Source organism: Melanostigma gelatinosum, assembly GCF_949748355.1.
Source record: "Melanostigma gelatinosum genome assembly, chromosome: 2".
Lineage (NCBI taxonomy): Eukaryota > Metazoa > Chordata > Actinopteri > Perciformes > Zoarcidae > Melanostigma > Melanostigma gelatinosum.
The window spans coordinates 16832250-16851119 of NC_136635.1; the positions used below are offsets into that span (position 1 = coordinate 16832250).

An 18870-nucleotide genomic window follows, 5' to 3' on the forward strand; every position below is an offset into this window, starting at 1 on the left:
CCACAGGCTGACGCATGTCTCTCTCCTCGCAGACAGTTAATGGTCACAGTGCCACAAAAAGCTACACTCAGAGGTAGATGAATATCCAGAGGTAGTGCATAGTCATTCATTTTTGGGGGGAAGACAACATTGGGTTATTGCTTCATGCTTCATCTATTTGTTTCTTCTTTTTTTAAGTTGTCATGTTGTTTTCTTGTCTTTGTCTAGTTAGTTTTTAGTTCTACATGCTGCTGCTGTTCAGAATCCCAATATAATCCCCCAGTACAAAAATACACAATATCTATCAATAATTATAAATTCCAGACTTTGACCTCTTTTTCTTTCAATTAAAGGCTCAGTACACGCCTATAACTGAAGTACTACAAATGATCAAGTTTCAAAGGATCATACTTCACTCCAGAGCTTTTACAATGTCCTATAGGTATACATTTCACATCATCTTAAACCCCACATCTACAGAATATCCTGGAACCACCGAGCATTACATTCAATAATCCAAATGAGATTATCCCAACAAAAAATCACAGTCTCTGATTCTCTACATCTCATTTTAATGTGCAACAGTTTTGTATTAATATAATTAGGTTTGCAAATTATGATAACTTTTTAGTTAAACATTGATTGTTTAATCCATGAAAAAAATCCAAATCCAAGGTGATGACTTCAAAGGTCTTTTGAAGTCATCACCTTGGCCTTGCTTTACAATAGCCTATCCACATACAGCCCAAGAAATACATAAATGTTCAATAAAGACCAATTGTTGTTGTGTTTGTTAGACAGACTCTTTATGGCTGAAACAGACCGAAAGGAGGTCTATTTTGTATGTGGTAGAGACAAATGACAGTATTTCATTCTTTTGGTGTGCTTTTGTTTCTTATTGATCTCTTGATAATCATCTGTTTACCCAACATATAGAGCTGCAACTAACTATTATTTTCAATAATAACTAATCTGACCGTTATTTTCTTGATTAATAATTTGTACATATTGTCATCAAGATATTGCAAGACATGGCTGCAACAGTCTCCTAAAGCCCAAATTGATGTCTTCAAATAGCTTATCGAGTCTGATCAACAGTCAAAGACAAGAAAATATCTATTTACTGTTATACGACAAAGAAAAGCCAAACATTTTATCAGTTGAGAAGCTGGAATGTCAGGCACAGAATAAACAAAAAGTCGAATAAAGCACAGACACAAAACACAATATTCCAGTGAGATTCAATGTCAACACCTTATTTTCATTGGTATTTGTTCTTGTATTTAACGACTTTTGACTCAGTGGGTCTCAGTGGCATTTCTTGTTTCCAACAATCCTTTTCAAACCTGGCTTGGATTCCTGTTTTGGAGACACTTCTGCTGCCCATAACTCCTTCAGATGAGTGAGTAAATGCTTGGATTTCACATGTTCAGAGTGAAAACAAAACAATTCACAATATTATACCAATTCAATGCTCAAACACCAACATTTCACAAGAATAAAACACACATGCATTTCTACTGTATTATTAGTGTCCAATACCCTGTATTCAAAGGTGTGTCATGACAGTTGAAGGTCTTTTGAAATTGTCAATCAATATTAAATGATCATTGATGACGATGCGATAATGTGTAAGTAGCATTTTACTGCTGTTAAGGTGACGCATGTTAACTGCTGAATATGTTGTTGGGTAGTTCAATCTACATTAGTACAGTTTAAGCCAATTACAGTTTTGTATGTAAAATCTTAATTTTTACTTTTAAAACTAATGACTTAAGCCGTCAATTGTGGTGGAGTAAAAAGTACAATATTTCCCTCTGGGATGTAGTAAAGTAAAAGTATGAAGCTGCATGAAATATAAATACTACATGTAGCTCACATTTGTACATAATTACAGCACTTGACTGAATATGCTTAGTTACATTCCACCACAAGATTTTATTTATACATTTCATGACAGTGACAAACCTTGTTTACGAACATATCTATCTCTTCCTGTGCCTCCTGTTAGAGATCGGATGGTATGTTAAGACGATGATTAGCATGTATGATGCAAATGAAAAAGTGATAAAAAATGAATGAAATAAAAACGGCAAAAAGATACTCTTGGATTTTTCATTCATAATTGTTTAATGTCATCAGAGGCAATTATTGAGTCTGTGAATGATTGCGTCGTGAATCAAACACCCTGTGCTGACGTATACTGGGCGCGATCTAGCAAGATGGACTCATTCATTGTACCTCTGTGCTCCTAAAGCCTCATGTCCACTGCAAATCTCTAAAATTAAGAAAAGGTTTTCTGAGGCACTATTGTTTTTTAAGGCACTATTGTTCATCCTGTCTGCAGGTTTGTTCGCAGCAGTTTTGACGATGCTCACTGTGTCTGACTGCCGTTTCAGAGACGTGATTCAAAAGCAGTAGCTATTAGCTACCTGCTAGTCTATTTCTGGATTGATCAAGTCTACAACAGCAGCAATGTCTTACAGTATATTTACTGTTAACCGAGGTTACTGTTTCCATGGGGATTGAGCAATCGCAGTCGTAGATAACAATAATTTATAATCACTTATTTTCCTGTCTTATCATCTGCCCCTGCATCGAGAAACAAACATCAGTTTTAGTGTATTTTAGTGCGTTTATATGTCACCGTCCACCCTGACACTGGTTACACTGGACATACAATCGCCCTGCAACTGAGTCTGTCTCTTGCCTAAAAAAAAAAACTAAAAATAAAATGTACCTGTCGAAACAGTGGATTCGAAAAATTGGAGCTTTAACAAATATGAAGATATGATCCGTTTTCGTGCACTTATTCCTGAGACAATGTGTTACAAGTAAACACGGAATACCTGAAATGTAGTGTAGTAGAAGCATAAAGTTTGGAGATTGAAAAATTGGGAGCATTTTGATTGCCTCTCAACGGCTCTCAACATCGCAAAAGCAGCTTGCAACTAGCAATGCTAGCAGCGCTAACAGTGCAAACAATGAGAAGACAAAGCAGTGTTCGCCTGAGAGTGAACCGGAACGTGGCTGCTAAGCTTCCGTGACAAGTGGCGGCCATGAGCTAGTTAGTGGGGCCTCTACTCAGGAAAACATTACTCCCCTACATTTTTAAACATCAAATAGTTGTTTACTGCTGTAATACTGTTCAGAATATCAAGTTTAGCACCTTTACATTTTTATCTCCACCGATTTAGCATTTCATTATTTTTGATGTACAGTGTAATAAAAAGGATAAACATCGATGCAGCAGAACCAGAGATATCGTTTTTTAATCGTCTTTAGCTCCTACATTAGTTCCTTTGGAGATTCGGGTGTGTCATGCTAGGAGCGGCTAATGTAACCTCGAACCACTAGACACAAGCAGAGGTGAGGAGCGAGCTACAGAGGTCTCACTTCTTTTTAACTCCACATCCTCAGATTCTTCAGTCTCAAACCGACGCCGACTCGTTGAAATCAACGATATATTTAAGATGTTGCTGTTATGAGGCAACAACTTAACACGTTATTCTGAAATATTTCAATGACATCTGACATTCAAACATCCTTAGGTATTGTATGTGTGCCGAGTTTGTAGACGCTGAGTTAGTGTTCAGAAGATTGTACAACACGTACCCACACACACTCATATTAACTTTACAGCATTACATCCTGCATGGCGAGTAAAATAGTGGCAGTACATAACACCACGTAAAAATTGAGGATAAACCTTTCAGAACTTAAAAAAAGTGGTAATCTCTCCCATGTCTTTTTATTCTCATATGGATCCTTTACACATCAATGTGTAAACAGTGGGATCCAGTGAAGAGTTTAGTGAAATTAAAGAAGCAAAGTATCTAAAAGATGAAATGTCTCGACGTAGTCCACATCCACTGACGTCAGGAAGGAGGGACATTCAAACTCACATCATTTCATATCAGATGAAAACGTAATTTTAGACAGTTACATGTTACTTGCGCCATTTCGTTTCCAAGGTAACGAGAAGGGTATATTTAGAGTGCACTAAACTGAGACAGAAGAAAAAAGGTGTTAATAATCTTGATGGAGCAATAACAGTTTGTCACAGTCCAATAGTGACGATCAAAACACCTCAGCTGCTTACAGCCGATGGTAAGAGAACGCTGAAGAACAACCACCCGGCTCATTCAGCACCACTTCTGACACTTCATGCGTCATTCAGTATTTAGTGGCATTACTGATTCATATGGTACAGTAGAGGTTTCACTTGAGCGACTCATCAAGGGAGGTTCATGGGAAATACAGACGTCACTGAGAAAAGGTGTTTTTTTTTGTTTTATACGTTGAAATATTGAGCTGCAATAACAAACTTATATGCTGTCAAACATTGGCAATGCAAGAAAATCTCATTTATTAAAATAGCACACATAAATTAAAGTCATTCATCACTCAAATGCAGTGTCATCATTACAGTGCTGTACCAAACAAGAGGTGCTTGTGTTGTAAAATTTGGGGGAGAAATAAAAAAAAGCAGAAGGCCAACAACACAAAGTTCACATATTTTTACTTGGGTAAAAGTTTTTACTTCAAACTTTAACCAGCTATCACACAAGCTCTTATTAGGATTTTCGGTCTGGCAAAAAGAGAGAAAGACAGACTGGTACCATTATATATATATATATATATATATATATATATATATATATATATATATATATATATATATATATATATATATACACACATATAGCAGCCTTTAGTCTGCTGCAGGAATGAGTTCTAAAAAATGAGTAAGCATCTTTTGTACTTCTTTTGTTCCCAATCCCAATTTGGAAAGTCCAGTTTTCTATGCACAAGAGTCTTTGTCGCTACTAACTGCTATAGACATTTGCGACACGCGGTGCCGACAATCATTTTTTTCACCTGCATGATGAAAACATTAATCTGAGCACCAGTGTGGAAATCCATTCTCTCTCTTACCCAGAGTTCACCCATCACTGTGCAGTGCCCGAACCAACCACTGATGCAGTGTCAAGGACGACCACCCTCACTGGCTTCCCACCAGTCCGATTGTGTTCGTTGGGTCAAGTTAGTGAGGTTCTCTGAGTACCCATGTGCAGAAAGAAATCCTACTTTTACAGCCAAGAAGAAAAAAAAGAAATATAGCATCTGAAGAAGAAATTATAAAGTGGAGAGCTAATGTGTAACTGCATCTACACCCTTCACCTAACTTGCTTTGAGTATCAATTTTAAAAAAGTTACTCTGGATGTAAAAAAGCTCAAAAGATTTGATGAAAAAAAAGACAATTTCTGTTCTCTCATAATTGTCGTCACATAATTAACGTCGGAGTGCTGCCCTCAGTTTAGCGGAGCGTCCTCGAGGATTCTCCTTTACGTCGTCCTTTTCTGGTGTGATCACCTTTCTTCGCAGAGGAAGCCAATCAACACTTCCGCCATCTCTTTTTTCATCCAGCAGCTTTCCCTTCCCAGCGCCTTGCTTCCTCGGGCTGAAGTGATACTGATCTAGATTAGACAAGTCATCTCCCTGGAGGAAACGTTTTACCAGTCTGTCTTCTAGCGAATGAAAGGTGATCACGCAGAGACGTCCTCCAGGCCTCAGTAGCGACCGGGCAGCACGCAGCCCTGCATGTAGTTCGTTCAGCTCATCGTTCACAAAGATACGCAGAGCTTGGAAGGTCTTAGTGGCCACGTGTGCAGGTCTTTGGAGTCGGTCTTTACGTGCATAGAGAACCGCTGCAGGAAATGATCCTAGAGACAAAGAGATGGGCAGAGTGAGTGGGTCTAAACAGAACTAGAATACCTGCCTCAACCAGTCATGTTGCAGTTCATTCATGTCTGTCCAAAATGTAATCGCTTCATCATTTTATCATATTTGACATTTGTGTAAAATTGTCATAATTAACATTTGAAATCTTGAGTTATGGCCAAAAATATGTTTTGTGACCTTTGACCGCTAAATTCTAATCAGTTCAACCTTGAATGCAAGTGGACGCTTATGACAAATGTGAAAACATTCACTCGGAGGCGTGAATCCTGCGATACCGCATCCATGAGAATGAACCAGACAGACGGACAACGAGACGGCTTTCCAAAACAGCTGTCGCCAGCGTGGAAACAATAAAAAAAATTTGAAAAATGTGTAAGAGGCTTAAAATATTTACAACTTTAAAAAAATGTAAAATGAGACCCAAACAAGAAGACTGAAGGATACCAAGAGGGGCAGATGAATACAACGAGATGAGTGTGGTCATTAAGGCTACAACGATAAGTTGATAAGTGAACAGAAGGTTAAATACATTTTTAAAACAAATAATCATTTTAGTTATTTTGCAAGTTCATTTGAATGGAGCAGGATGTCATTTGCTTCCAGACACAAATTAATTTGTCTTTCTCACTTTGCACAATTCAATCAGATTTAACTCAATCATACAAATTGGCAAAACTCTCCAATTTCCGACTCCAAGAGCTCTATTTATGTTATTTTCTGCCCCGCGTGCTTTCACCTCCACCATGGGAAAGGGCTGCCCCCTCTCGGTCGATTAGTCGACTAATTGGTAATTTTAGTCTTCGTCGCCAAAGAGTACTTTCGTCAATTTAGTAATTTTCATGCTGAATGACATATTTCCAAGAAAGGTATTAACACAAGCTTTAAAGTGATGCTTTTGTGCGAGTCCTTGTTCGTAACTCAGTTTTACACATCTATCAATTAAATCAAGTAATCAGTTCGACACAATCATGTGAGTGTTCGTCGACACTAAGAATTTCTTTGGTCGAGGACAGTCCTACAATGGGTTTGATCTCCAGTCCGACTACACCCTCAAAAATTCATCCACCACAACAACTAGAATGACATGTGGAGAGGTTGTTAGCGTTCATAACCAGTTTCAGACTATCAATTCGTGTTTTGGGGTTTTTTTGTATCATGATTATGTGTAACACTTTTCATAACTCTCACCATAACCTCGGTCTTTCCCTAACCTTCACCACGCAAAGTTTTCTACAACATCAGAAGGACAATGTCATCCAATACGTAAACCAAATGCAATAAAGAATGCACAGGGACAAGAAGAAAACACTGAAAAAGCTCAAGAGGTTCAACTCTGAAGGTCCATCTACAAAACAAGACACGCTACTGTGAGTTCAGCAATATATAAGTTTTGGACGGATAAGAGAGACCATCTGAAGGAGGAGTGAAGGAGGCCTTATGCGTCAAACTTAAACAACCTTCCATGAACACAGCGGGGGACTGCCACACCACTCATCAGCTACCGCATCACCAATCCATACCTCCACTCTTGTAACTCTGACTCATGTGACCTAACCACTTATATATGACCGTAACATCCAACAGGCTCCAACAGGTGTTATCAGTGTGTGAACAACACAAAAGAGGTACAGAACTCGAGATCTCTCCACCAGTCAGCGGATCAAAAGACGCTCCTGATTATGAAAACATACAACTGTCTTGGTACTAGTTACTGTGATATTTTGTAATTGACTGATAATCATCAGACGTACGTAGCCGAGGAGTCATTAAATCAAGAAAATATAACGCAAAAAAGAGATTAATTGACGTAGCACAAAACATAGCTTCTTGGAAAATACATGCAAGCCAATGTCAGCAGTGGGGAGAGAGACTGTCCGAGCAGCAGGTCCTTCAGAGGCTCAATGCGGAGCAGATGGAGGGTGGAGGTGGTGTTGATATGGCGGATGTGTGCCTACAGTACCGATGTAAATGCAGCCAAAAACCTCTCATGATCTCTCCAGTTCAAGTTAATTCTTACTGAGCATAAGACATTAGATGACAATGCCATGATTTATGTTTAAAAATACCAAAATATTGTGTTTTCTGTAGTTACCGCCATCTGACCGGTGCACTCCGTATTGCGTTCGGTAAAATAAAAAGTGATTTAAGTTTCTCTCCTTCACCAAAACCTCTCTACTACTGAACAATGTGCACCTGCCTTTTAGAGGCGGCAATGTTTCCATACTAATCTTTTCATATCTCATCCAGTTATTTGAGCGATCCTCAAAATGCATGCGCAATTAAGAGAAAGGCATTACTAACTGCAGACATGCAGAGAGGAAAACTGCACTGAAAGACTTATGCACCCTTTTGATGAACAGCATACAGGGTGCAGAATGCATGAGGATTTCGGCATCAAAAGGTCAATAAAGGTACAACATATGCGATTGGGAGCATTTCGATTGCCTCTCAACATGGCGAAGACGAGCCGGCGGCTCATTGTTAACATTGCTATTCGCGCTTATAGTGCAAACCAAGGAGGGTGGGTCCTACGCTGTCAGTTGGGATGGCGTTGTCAGCTGTACTTCATCAACAAAGCAAGGAGAAGCTTGGATAACAACACACACACAAAGGGAGAGCGAGTTAATTCTCTGCTCAGACAGACATTACTCCACCATGTCTTTACGTAGCAAATAGCCGTTTGCTGCTAATGTTAAACTTAGGTCATTTAAAAAGGTTAGGGCTATTACTCTAACTGAAACTGTTAAAAAAAATTGCTGCACATGGGAAAACATTAGCTTTATGTCAATACATGAGACAAGTTGATCCCACCTTGACCAACTCATAACCCCCACACAGAAGACAAGTGAACAATTAGATACTCATATAGACCCGAAGAGAAACTGCAATAAACAGAGAAGTGAGTGATGTGGCATTTCTCTCCTCCTGCACTAAACAGCCCAAGGTGTGACTCACACTGCAATCAATACAAGGACCAGCCCTGGTCTCGCCTCACCAAGCCATGAGCTCTCTGTCCTACAGACAGATCCATGGAAAAAAGAAGAGATTAAGATGTGTACATAAAGAGGAGATCAGGTAGGAAACAGCACTGTGAATGTACTCTACCTTTGTGTTATGTCTCGTCTTAAATTCCTATATTTGATGTTTGTAGTGCGCACTAACAAAGGCAAGAGCACAACTACATTCCACAATAAGATATAAGACAAGTTGAAATGTTGAAATGAAAAACGTGGGGATGTTATGACCACTTGCATTGCTAGCTCAAAATGCTGTCGCTGGAGCTGGTGAGCAAACTGGTAACATGTCATCTAACTGGGAATATGCTGGCACTAGCCAGCCACTACTAGCCCACTAAGCTTGTTAACTTCTAGTTAACAAGCAAGCAGCTCGGTAGTTAATCATGAAATAATGTAACTTTATTCAAAATAAGTATTTGTACCATTGACTCCTGCCTCATGAATGACCGCAAAACATGCCTCGATGTGCACTTAACACATTTTTTAAAAAAATAAGAGGATAAGAAAACTGTCCCAAACTACAAATCAGCTTAGAGCCGATATTCATTTATTGAAGATATATTCGTATGTTGTGCAACTTAGTCCATGTGACCACATTTATATTCATCAAACATTTAAGACTGGAATCTTGGGCCCGAAAGGGAGGCGACCGGGAGGCATCCTGATGCCGGAGCCAATCACCTCATCGGTTATCGCTTTCGAGGTTCTCCGGGCATGTCCAACTGGTAAAACACCCCGGGGTAGACCCAGAACACACTGGAGAGACGATAGATCTTGTCTGGCCTTTGAACATTTTGGTGACAGGAAGAGCTGCAAAATGTTGCTGGGGAGAGGAACGTCTGGAATACCCTGCTGCCCCCAAGGCCTGGTCCTGGATAAGCCGAAGAGAATGGATGGATGGATGGATGTGAAGTGTTTCGACAGCAAAAGGCAGGATGCTTTTGTTGCCATCTTGCAGAACTCTGCAACAGGTTGTGTTTTTCTTAATGCATTTTAAATTGGCAGTGAAAGCTGATGTGCTAATGTTGAATTAATTCAAGTAGATCACTGCACCCGATTTAATGTTGTTGCTCTGGGTCGAAATTAAAGTTACACAGCTTGTTGGCATCTCTAAATCAATGCATCATGTCCGACCCACTGGCTATTTTCTCTCTCACTCTCACTCTCTCTCACACACACACAAACACACACACACACACACACACACGCGCACACACGCACGCACGCACGCACGCACGCACGCACACACGCGGTGATTATGCCATTTATTGGGTTGTTGTGTTGAATACATTTGGTGCTGTAACGTAGCTAAATGTAGCTCACTTGACTCCTGCCGTCAGCATTCAGCAAAGTAAACAAATGTTCCTTTCAGTCACATGCTGGGTAGAATTCAGCAAAGCTGCTCTGCTTTCCATTCCAGGCTCTTTAGGCACCTTCACAACCACAGTTAATGGCTGTGGGATCTTTCTGTTACCTTCAAAGCTGGATGACATGCGGTTGTGTCTCCATGGCTGCCTCTTGCCATGTTGATGTGTTTTTTATGCTACATTTTTAGGTCACACATGACTTTCGTGGACAAAAGCCGGTAGCGGATTATTCACGATACCTTTTTTAGAGATACGTCTTTTGGAGAGAGATCATCTGAAACGGGTCAGATATGACTTGTTAGCTGTTCTTGGGACGGCAAAGTTTTAGCCCACATTTTCGTACACTCTCGCAAAAATGATGTGTTGAAGGATTTTTCATTAAGTGGAGAATAACTTTTCTGAAAAAAAGAACTCAAACAAACAGCTTTGGCCCCAGGTGTGCATACAACTTCAAAGCCCTGTTCATTCACAGCCATGCTCCTTTAACGACCAAATGCTGTACGACGAGGTCACCCAGTCATTGCTGACGCAAACAATTAATGCAGACAACAAAAATGTACGTAAAAATGTCACACGTTCTTTGCTGCACTTTTTGTTATTTTAATCTAGAAAATTCAGCATTAACTGCTGTGGAATGTGTAAGACAAGCTAAAGTGCAAAATAATTTTTTTTTTTTTTAAAGCCACCAGATCCTCCTACCCTCGTCATTTCTGCTGTGACTTTAAATTTTTCCTGTCAGCATCAACGTCACAATTGTTCACAGAGCCCCCCTGGAACTCTTAAATCAAAAGCTCTTGGATTGTTTGAAATACACATTGGTGGTGACTCGCTTTGCTCTTCAAGAAAGATCAAACAGCTGCTCTTACTCATACCTGTTCTCCCACGGTGACACTGCTCTGCATACTGCTCTGTGCAATAACTACTGAAAAGACATCTCACTCGCTCAGCCGCTGAGACACACAGTGTCATCGGTGAAGACAAACAATGTAATCCCGGCTTTATGCATGAGGGTGTCATGTGTGTGTGCATATTTGTGAGCAGAGAAACAGGGAAAAAGAACATAAAAAGCAATGTGGAAAGAGAGAGCGAGAGAGAGAGCGAGAGAGCGAGAGCGAGAGAGCGAGAGCGAGAGAGCGAGAGCGAGAGAGCGAGAGAGAGAGAGAGGGGTGTTTGCTTTCAATGCATTCTGTTGCAGCCACCTCCAGCTCTGTTTTTGTCTCAGCTCCCTCAAAGGAAGACGTGGAAGAAAGGCACCCAAAACAGAGGCGGGAGAGAGGATACTGACTACGGTCACAGTCCACATCATTTTCTGAGACAAATTTTCCCTCGTAGCCTCCAGAATGCTGCGGGGGAATTAGTCAGGATAGTGTGTAGCTACCTGCCACCACGCTGGCCAGCTGCTGTGTCTGGGTGATGGGGTTGACACGGCGTGCCTTCACAATGGCTGAAGCTATTTTCCTGGCGTGTCTTTCTTCCCCATATGCAGTGAGGATGGACGCAAGAGCCTGTTGATCTAAGGTAGCCACAACGTCAGCAGCACAGGGCATGTCGGGGTACCTACGCACAAAGAGAAGCCCAATTAAGCTGCTTGACGTCACGTCCTTGACAGTGGTGAATTGTGACAACTCGGAGATACAGCTGAAAACCTTTATGGCTGGCAGTTATGAATAGAATGATTGTGAGGGAATGAAAAGAAAAATGCAGCTTGTGCAATAGCTTAACTATAGCGTTAACGTTTAATGTTCACACACTACGACACAAACCCAATCATGCTTAAAATTAACAAAAAAACTAATTCTGCCTTTGCTACTAAGAAAGGACAGCTTTTCACTTATTCAAATTTAAGAAAGAAGTCGTTATTGGTAGCCCATTTTTGCTTCGCCTTTTTTATTAGCTGCACTTCAACATTACTGCTCCAATGAGTACTGAAGCAATTTCAAGGCACCAATAACTGTAATTATCCAGCACCTCCCAGCACTATTTATTAGGAAATTGAGTCAAGTGTTTTTTTTAATATGCAGTTTTGTTAATGGAGCAGTGTTGTTGATCAAATTTAGATCCATCAGCCAGACACACCTACTGTGTCTTACCTCTCTCCATCCATTCTCATGTCCAAGGGCCCGTCCTTACTGAGGGAGAAGCCTCTCTGCGCCTCATCCATCTGCATGGAGGAGCAGCCAGCATCCAACAGGACAGCATCAATGCTGCCGGGCTTAATGTTCATGTCGGCCAGCAGGGCTTCAAGCTCGCTGAATCGGCCAAGCAATGGTTTCACACGACCGCTGGAGAAAGGATTAGGGAACGTAATGGCGTTATTGGACGTTTGTATATCAATGCACATGGCTGATGTTTAAATGGATTAGCAAAAAAGAAAATGCTACTTTATTTCAGTGACATCCAGTGTTTTCAAAAGGATGGTAGTATTTCATTGTTATTCAGCTCATTGGCACGGTGAAAGGCAAGGTACGAAACTAGTAATAAAAAGACAATATGAGAGAAACACATTATTTTATTGTGTGTGTGAGTGAAAGATGATTGCCTTTCTGTTGATGTTTTTAGGGAATCAGTTTCAGTTGGATAATAGACATTTTAATACAATGAACTGGTGCTTCATAAACACACAGCAGAGAAAAAAAACACCAACATTCAGCATCCATCAAGTCACGGTAATATTAAGCATTTTAAGCAGACGTGTTCATGGGAAGACCACATGAGATATTTGATTCAATGAAAACCCACAACAGCTCAAGTAACTTTGCAGTCAACCTTTTAAAACTGAATCAGGTGTTTCCTTGGAAGCCCACTAACAGACTTTGCTCGCCTATTCAGATCCTTCTTGTCACCGACAGAGCAAGACACTGTGTACACAGTCACTTCCACATGCACGAGTGGTGAGGTGCTCCAGCCACAGTCATGCATTTTTCATATGACCTTTTAACATTGTGTGAACAAAGACGATGGCGGAGGCGAACAACAGGAGCTATCATCTATACATTAGGAGCAAAGGGTCTTCTTCAGCCTTCTGCACCCGTTGATTTTAGTGAAGTTATGGCAGATAAAAATATCAGATTGTCATTTCCAAATCAGTCGTTTTGTACATCACAGAGCCAACAGCAAAAACTAAGCATCTCAAGTTGACTACAGCCTCCTAGCACTCAGTACAATGTGAAATCAGTGTGAAGTCAACACGAATCGGCTTTCAAGGCTAAAGTAATATGTTTTAGACCTCAATTATGGGACCTAAACACAGGGGATTTCAGCTCTAGCTGTGAGGATCCCTCCACATGTCTTATGAAATACTACCGCTGCTAGTGGTGTCCTGTGTCATTCATTCACTCATTTAATGGCATGCAATTAAGCTTGCCTAATGTTAAATAAGCTTTTCCCTCAAATTTAGTAAACTTCGCACAACTAAGTCATGGTTCTGTTTACGTTCTACGGACTGTGTTCATGACGGACATGTTTAAATGAACGGTAGAGAGCGGTAACATTAGGGGTAACAACATTGAACTGTCAAAAAATGGTTTTCAGAACCATCAATCAGAATATAATGACGTTTAACTTCAAGCCTTGTCAACATGTATTACAATTATCATGACATAATTCAAATAAAAAACAAAGCATTGCAGAACAATAGGCCTGGTGTGAACATTCATTTATGAAAACTAAATATGAACCGCGCTGGGATTATCAGTATTGTAACAGATCACACAAACTAAAGAGCACACTGACTATGGCTCTACCACTCTAATTGAAATATTTAGATAACTCAAAGCCTTGCTGTTAATCATTCCTGCGTCTGCTTCCAGACCGTGGTCGAGAAGCACAGGGGAGACTTTGCTACGCGACTCGTACAACAATGTAACATGTAAACATGTGGGTTGCCCTTAAACCCGCCCCCTTGGCCAACTTCACACAGTAGTGTGGTCAAAGGTTTGCGTGGCGAGGCATTTTTAAAGTTGTTTTTTAATCATCTACACCTACTCTCATATGTCACATGGAGCGTAGGGCAGCGTCTGTGCAAGTGAAGCCCAGGGGGCAACAGTGTTTTCACCCCTCTGGTTGGTTAGATGGTAAAAATGTATCCTTTCATAGCAGCTTTTGCCATTTCAAAATTACATTCTATGAAATCGTGATCCATTAATCGCTCAGCCCTAGTGTGCCGCACTTCCCCAAGATCAATTTGAGAGGTTCTCTTACGCTCAAAATAACAGTTCACCCCCTGTCAGGGTAACAGTCGCTATAAGATAGAGCGGCTTCATAGCTGTTAGCCTTTGTTAGTGTGACTCCATCTATTTCTTGAAAACACACACTTAAGTTGCTGCCACTGGTGTTCTCTGAAGTCCATCTAGGGAGGATGTTTGTCCCCCGTCTGTGCAATCAATGCAATTTTGAATGTGCTTTGTCATCAATTATTTTGCTGATATTTGTCAAACACTGAAGATGACTTTCCGCTCTCTACTCTGCAGGAGCTCCCATCATTTCCAAAGGTATGACTCAGACAAAGTTATATATCTCCAATACAGAAACGACGAGAGCGACGGCAGTGTTTGTCCATCACCAACACAAGATTCAATCCAAGAGTATGAATCTAAAATGCAGAAAATAGAGACGCGGTATCTCAATTGAACCTCAATGATACTACCGGCAATATTGCCGTGTATATATATATATATTGCCGACATCTTCGGACAGTAGAAGCCACACGTCTTGCAAAATGTTCTAGTTGACTTTACCTATTGGAGACATCAGAGAAAGAACTCAGATAAAACATGTTGTTGACACAGTTTTCCTTTGGGGACATAATTTGAAGTTGAAAAAAGTAATACATCGCAATATATGTTATCACAAGACTCAGAATATCGCAGTATGGTGATAATATCGTATCGTGACCCAAGTATCGCGATAATATCGTATCGCGAGATCTCTGGCGATTCCCACCCCTAATTGATACCAGTAAGCAGCATCGGTATAAATACAGGTATAGACAACCTTCCCTTTTGAAAAACATTTATTTTCCCAATTATTTTTGATATTTGCCCCTTTTATGTAGACAACAATGACTCCACCTTTCTCATGATTGACGAGGGGCATGCAAGGAAAGAACACAAATTGGCAGGTCCTCTATTTCAAAACCCACTGAAGACAAAATGGCAAGGGAGCATCTCACCCACGCTGCAAGGGCCTTCCTTTGCTTTTCTGTTCTTCACCATCCTGCAACGTGATTGATTTGTTGAAAAATCTATAGTAAAGGCTTTGTTGTTCTCTCCCATCAACTGCGCGAGCCTTTTCCTTTACTTCCTCCTCACTAACACTACCTATTTTTTTTGGTCTTTTTGGTGACAGATTACAAACTTTTTATTTCATTCGTTTTCAAAAACTTTGTGGGTTCTTTTCTTTTCAAGCATTTTTACTGGAGGTCAAGCTGTGCGGATGATTATCTTGTTACCTCGAGGCTAGTTGCTAACATACAGCAACTGGCATACAATGAATTTATCAAAGCCTTGTTTTTCTTTTTTTGGGGGGGGGGGTTTGTTATCGGAAAACAGCTCCGTCCCACTGCTAAATGATGAGACAGAACAGAGTTGTAAATGAAAACAAAAGAAATGCAACTTTAAAGAAACTGTAAAGGGACTTTACGGTGGGGGCAAAAAAAGGTTAACGTGAAAATCATGTGATTCGTACCCTCTACATTTCTGGATTGGTTTACAAATGTCTAAAATCTATGTTTGTGTGTTAATTACTGTAAGTTGACAGATTCTTAATCAAATCATGTCATTTCTCAGATGACAAAAATATGAACAGTAATGATTTACTTAAATCTGAATGATTACAAATATTGAAGAGCAGTAAGTTTAGTCAGTTCAAGTCAATTTCCAAATATCAATAAATTGTTGGTTTCACAGATGCTGAAATCAAGCGGGTCATTTGACCACATTTAACGCGGATCCCAATTGTAATTATGCTGTCCACTGATAGAGGGTGCTCCCTTGAAATACAACGCCTGTAGTCAAGCAACTGCTTGCAGAAGGTCTTGACTTGGTCTAGCCAGGCCTCTTCCTCAACAACACGCAACGAAGAGACATGAACGGCCAAAAGAGAAAACTGGACCAACACCATATCTTCCACGCAAAATAGGAAACAGAAAGGGCAAACCTTTGTGTTAAATGTGCCTGGAAACAAAATTAGCCACGAAGGATTTCAACTTGAGACGTCACCACAACATTATGCACACACTCAAATATGTAGACCAGAGCTGCCAGGGAAAGCTGCTTGAGAGGGGGACCTATCAATTGCGTACCCTTCTTACAATAACTTTATAACACAAAACAAAATAAAAAAACACAACTAGGTCTATAACAGGTACAAAACCATGGCACAATTTGTGACACAAAAACAATTAGTAAACCTAATAATTGTACATTTACACATTTACACTGCCAAAAGGCTGCGAGCAAGCAGCATAACTGCGTCTCCAGAACTTGTGTCCAAGAGAAGAGCTGCGTCTGGAAGTTTTTTTGGTTTGAAAAAAAATGGGACACAGCCACCATTGTTGCCATCGCCTCAGCACAAAACGTGATGGAATACAGAGAGTTTGACCATGGTCATCTGATTCGAGGCCATAAAACAGCAAAGCCAAAGTGTCTAACATCGCTTGGAGAGGCATTTGCCCAAGGCACTGCACATGGTCCCGCTACAGTCGAGAAAGACGGGTTCAGAGCAACGAATAAAACACTGGATTCAAGGTATGTTTTGCCGGGCCCAAAATACTTCAGCCAAACTGCTATCCCAACATAATACCAGCTACATCGCAAACTGTTATCCCAACATAATACCAGCTACATCGCAAACTGCTATCCCAACATAATACCAGCTACATCGCAAACTGCTATCCCAACATAATACCAGCTACATCGCAAACTGCTGTCCCAACATAATACCAGCTACATCGCAAACTGCTATCCCAACATAATACCAGCTGCATCGACGTAGTCGCCCACTGACCTGTTGTCAGTTTATAGTGTTCATACAACTAACTGAAAAGATTTTGGTTTTAAGAGAATTATTCCTGACCGCAGAATAAGCCACCATAAACCTACATAAAGGCCCAGTCATGCAACAAATAGAAAACATATGACTGTGATATGCCATGAAACCGCTAGAATCTTACCTTTGCGAACTAAAGTCAGACCTCTTTCAAGCAAAGCGCAATGAGAGGGGAATTCCATTTTGGAGACGACTACCCGCGTCTCGCTTTCCACTCCAGGGATTTAGCAATCTCAATGGCCAGCATGTTTGGCAGCACTTACACCTGCGAGAGCAGTTTCCTCAACAATGAAGCACATAAAAGCAAAAGAGGGAAACCGGCTGACAGCCTTCCAGCTCATGCAGATTGGATGCACAAATATTGACATTCAGTCTATTGCACAGCAGCAGGAGAGGCCAGAAGTACCTCATTGAGACAGAACTTTATACTGATCCACCTGTGGGTGATTCTGTGGCCCCCTCCATGATCAAAGCCCATCCCTGACCTGCAGTGGATCTGCATGAATGGCCAGGGGGAGAGAAGAGTGACTGTTGCGTTAGGGAAGAGAAATATTGAGAGCTGGTCTATGTAGAGTACCTTCTCTGTGTAACTGCTGACACATTTTTGCGGTGCTTTTGTGCGCAGCGCCAACCAGCATACTGCAAAAGAGGGTTGAGGGGAGCAACTTGGGCAAGAGCTTCAGACTGAGTGGGACCGCACAGCTTTATCTGAAGGCAGGTATGGGAGGAGTTTATGCGTTATGTGTCCAAGTGTTAAACTACTCTACGTTATGAAGCAGTGTTCTCAACCCTGCCCAGTTTATATGCATGAATGGGAAAAGGTGAAAATAAGTAAGCTGATCCAACTCAGCATTCTAATACAAAAGAGATCCGTCTTTCTATTAAAGTTCTATAAATCGTTTTAAATACAATTATGAATGCTTAAAAATAAAAACAACAATTTGAAGGCCATATATATATATATATATAAAAGGATATAAAAATATGCAAAACAGTTATATAACATTTCTAAATTATTAACTTCTTTATGTGGCTTAGACAGTGTTGGAGATATAAATGCCTTACGTAAGGTCTTGTATTATTAAAGAGGACAAGTTTCAGTGGTGTATGTGCTGTGGTTCAAGTGTGGGCTCATAATTGCTTCAGTGACCTGAGCTATTTTTAGTTGTAGCACCCCACAACATTGACATCATGCAAGTTTTTGTTATTCTGGCATCCCACAGGATCAACCTATCACTGAATATGATCTTCCCGAAACTCACACAGAGACAGTCCAAAGCTTCCAAGATTGAATCAAGGGATATGTGAAATGCCAGTGACAAAGATAAAGAGCCAGAGCTGATGATACTAGTCGATGGTGGATCCAATGACCAAAAATAAATGTCGGTAAATAACCATTTACTCTGTAGCATCCTTTTTTAGCGAAGAACCCATCGGTAAAACTAAACGTTACAAGTTTAAATAAAGTCAAACTGACTTTGAATTCTCCGCATATTTGTTTTTTTTACTGTTCAATGTTTTGGTTTACAACCAACTACTGGAAAAACAAAACATTTCAACTTGCAGGGGCGCATCTTTGCATCAGGCTGCATTGCCCCATGCAAATTTGAGTTTAATTTTGTCTTCACGTACATTCCACTCACAATTGCACCTGGCCATCCACTTAACAGATACTACAAGGTTTAAAAGCTACAAAATTACAGGGAGGCATACG

The 18870-nt window shown here is 40.5% G+C and overlaps 1 protein-coding gene across 1 annotated transcript in view; it reads right to left on the reverse strand.

Annotated features, from left to right (window-relative positions):
* Window positions 1-4757: 4757 nt before the first annotated feature.
* The window catches only part of mettl15 (methyltransferase 15, mitochondrial 12S rRNA N4-cytidine), a 40153-nt gene continuing 26040 nt past the window's right edge, over window positions 4758-18870 (reverse strand). Inside the window, exons 3-5 of the mRNA XM_079294217.1 lie at window positions 12200-12391; window positions 11488-11666; window positions 4758-5706 (exon numbers count right to left, since the gene is read on the reverse strand). Of these exons, the coding sequence (XP_079150343.1) occupies window positions 5276-5706; window positions 11488-11666; window positions 12200-12391 (802 nt within the window). The 3' untranslated portion in view covers window positions 4758-5275. The remainder of the gene's footprint in view (window positions 5707-11487; window positions 11667-12199; window positions 12392-18870) is intronic.